A 1,763-nucleotide genomic window follows, 5' to 3' on the forward strand; every position below is an offset into this window, starting at 1 on the left:
TTATAGAATTTATCTGAGTATCTGTATTGATATTTCCACTTCCACTGCTATCAAACCAGTCAAATCACAAACTTTACCTCCATTATTTTAATAACCCCCTAATTTTTCTCCCCTACATTTGTATTCTCCTGATATATTTTATACACTACAGCAAGATTTATTTTCCTAAAACAAAAATCCAATCATGCTATAGTCCTTAAACATATCAATAAATTCTTTGTCTTAGTTCATTATGTGTATTCCAATAAATTATTTGAATGATCTGAAAAATAAGATTTCTCAATTTTAATATCATTCCATATATCTTACAGTTTTTTCTCCAGACACATCCTCCATGTAGTTTCTGGAAAAGCTCATAAATGGAAAGAAATTCAATGGAATAAAATAGAATTGAATACTTTCACCTTAATGAACACTTACTATGAACACCTTTTGCTCACAACCCTTCCTTCCCTTTTATACAGACAGGAAGTTTCAGATTAATTACACTTTTTTATAAAAATAATTACACGTTTTTTATAAAAACAATCCCTGTCCTCTCAGATTATTTTAGTTCTTCCATTAACATATAATCTTAACACTTCACATTTATTCCCATTTCCCCTAATCCCAGTATTTTTTCCATATCTCTTTTCCTTCCACAGTTTCTCAAATCCTTAATGAAGAGTGCATTGGTCATCAATATATCACAAGAGCCTCTCGAAAGTCTTTTGAACATAATGAGCATTTACGAAATCTACTTTGCAACTTTTAAAACTTTTTCAAGCATACATCTCTCATTTTTCAAGCATAGATCATCAAAATGATGTTCTTTACCTCAGACTGAATGATTTTACAGCTTGCATGTCTGATTTTAATTGTTCTGTGACCTTTGAAGCTACCCCTTTTCTCTTTTCAGTGGGATTTAGTATGTAAATCACAGTCACTCAGATTATGGTCACGGTCCATTTATTTGACAGGATATGTGATTGGAACTCCTGCAGTTGGCTACATTACTGACAAGTAAGCCTCATATTTTGATTTATAAATGGCCTAAAATATATAATACATTTGTTCTCTGAAAGCACAGCATTTAAGGTTGAAGACCTAGAGACGGGCAAAAACAGCCTTATTAAGAAAGTTGATACTCTGCAGCCTTGATAGAGTCTACATGCCAAATAGTGTCGAATGAGTAGAACTGCATCATTTGAGGAGGAAGTCTTCTCATTTAGTTTGGGTTGCTCTCGATCACATTTTAGGATGATGATTTATTTGTGTGCAAGATTTTTTATTTGAGATGTGATTCAAGGAAGCATGAAGAGAGAAGCAGGGAGGGTAAAGAAACTGATATAAGGTGTATTAATAAGGAGGTACCACACGGGAGCCTAAGGATCAATCCCTCTGTGGTCTCCTGGGAGAATGTGTTAACATGCCTCAGAGTAGTACCGCCTCTGTAAAGAAGATGGTGGATGGCTCCCCCTGGTACTTACTATCTTCTCTATGCATAACTTCGTTATATTGGTCAGAGAAAGCTTTTTGGAGGTGGATACAGGTGTGTGGCCTTAGAAGCCATTCAAAGGTATGAGAACACTGAGTAATAAGGTCATTGGCAAGGCACCAATAACATCTGCTACAATATCTCAAAGGATATCAGAGTTAACTTGCGGCTTATATATTGGCTAATAATTCAAGAGGTAAAATTCATGATGTAGTGGTAAAAATAACAATGAATGTTTACAGACGGATTCACTAAAAGTAAAGTGGAAAAATAATCAGTTGGATAA

At 34.3% G+C, this 1,763-nt stretch overlaps 1 protein-coding gene across 1 annotated transcript in view; it reads left to right on the plus strand.

Moving 5' to 3' along the window:
* The window catches only part of LOC105310747 (solute carrier family 22 member 12-like), a gene marked incomplete at its 3' end in the record, with an annotated part of 3,201 nt that extends 2,199 nt beyond the window's left edge, over positions 1-1,002 (plus strand). The window contains exons 2-3 of the mRNA XM_011386866.1: positions 645-694; positions 899-1,002. Coding sequence (XP_011385168.1) covers positions 645-694; positions 899-1,002 — 154 coding nt within the window. The remainder of the gene's footprint in view (positions 1-644; positions 695-898) is intronic.
* Between the last annotated feature and the right edge of the window lie 761 nt (positions 1,003-1,763).

Source organism: Pteropus vampyrus, unplaced genomic scaffold, assembly GCF_000151845.1.
Source record: "Pteropus vampyrus isolate Shadow unplaced genomic scaffold, Pvam_2.0 Scaffold10590, whole genome shotgun sequence".
NCBI lineage: Eukaryota > Metazoa > Chordata > Mammalia > Chiroptera > Pteropodidae > Pteropus > Pteropus vampyrus.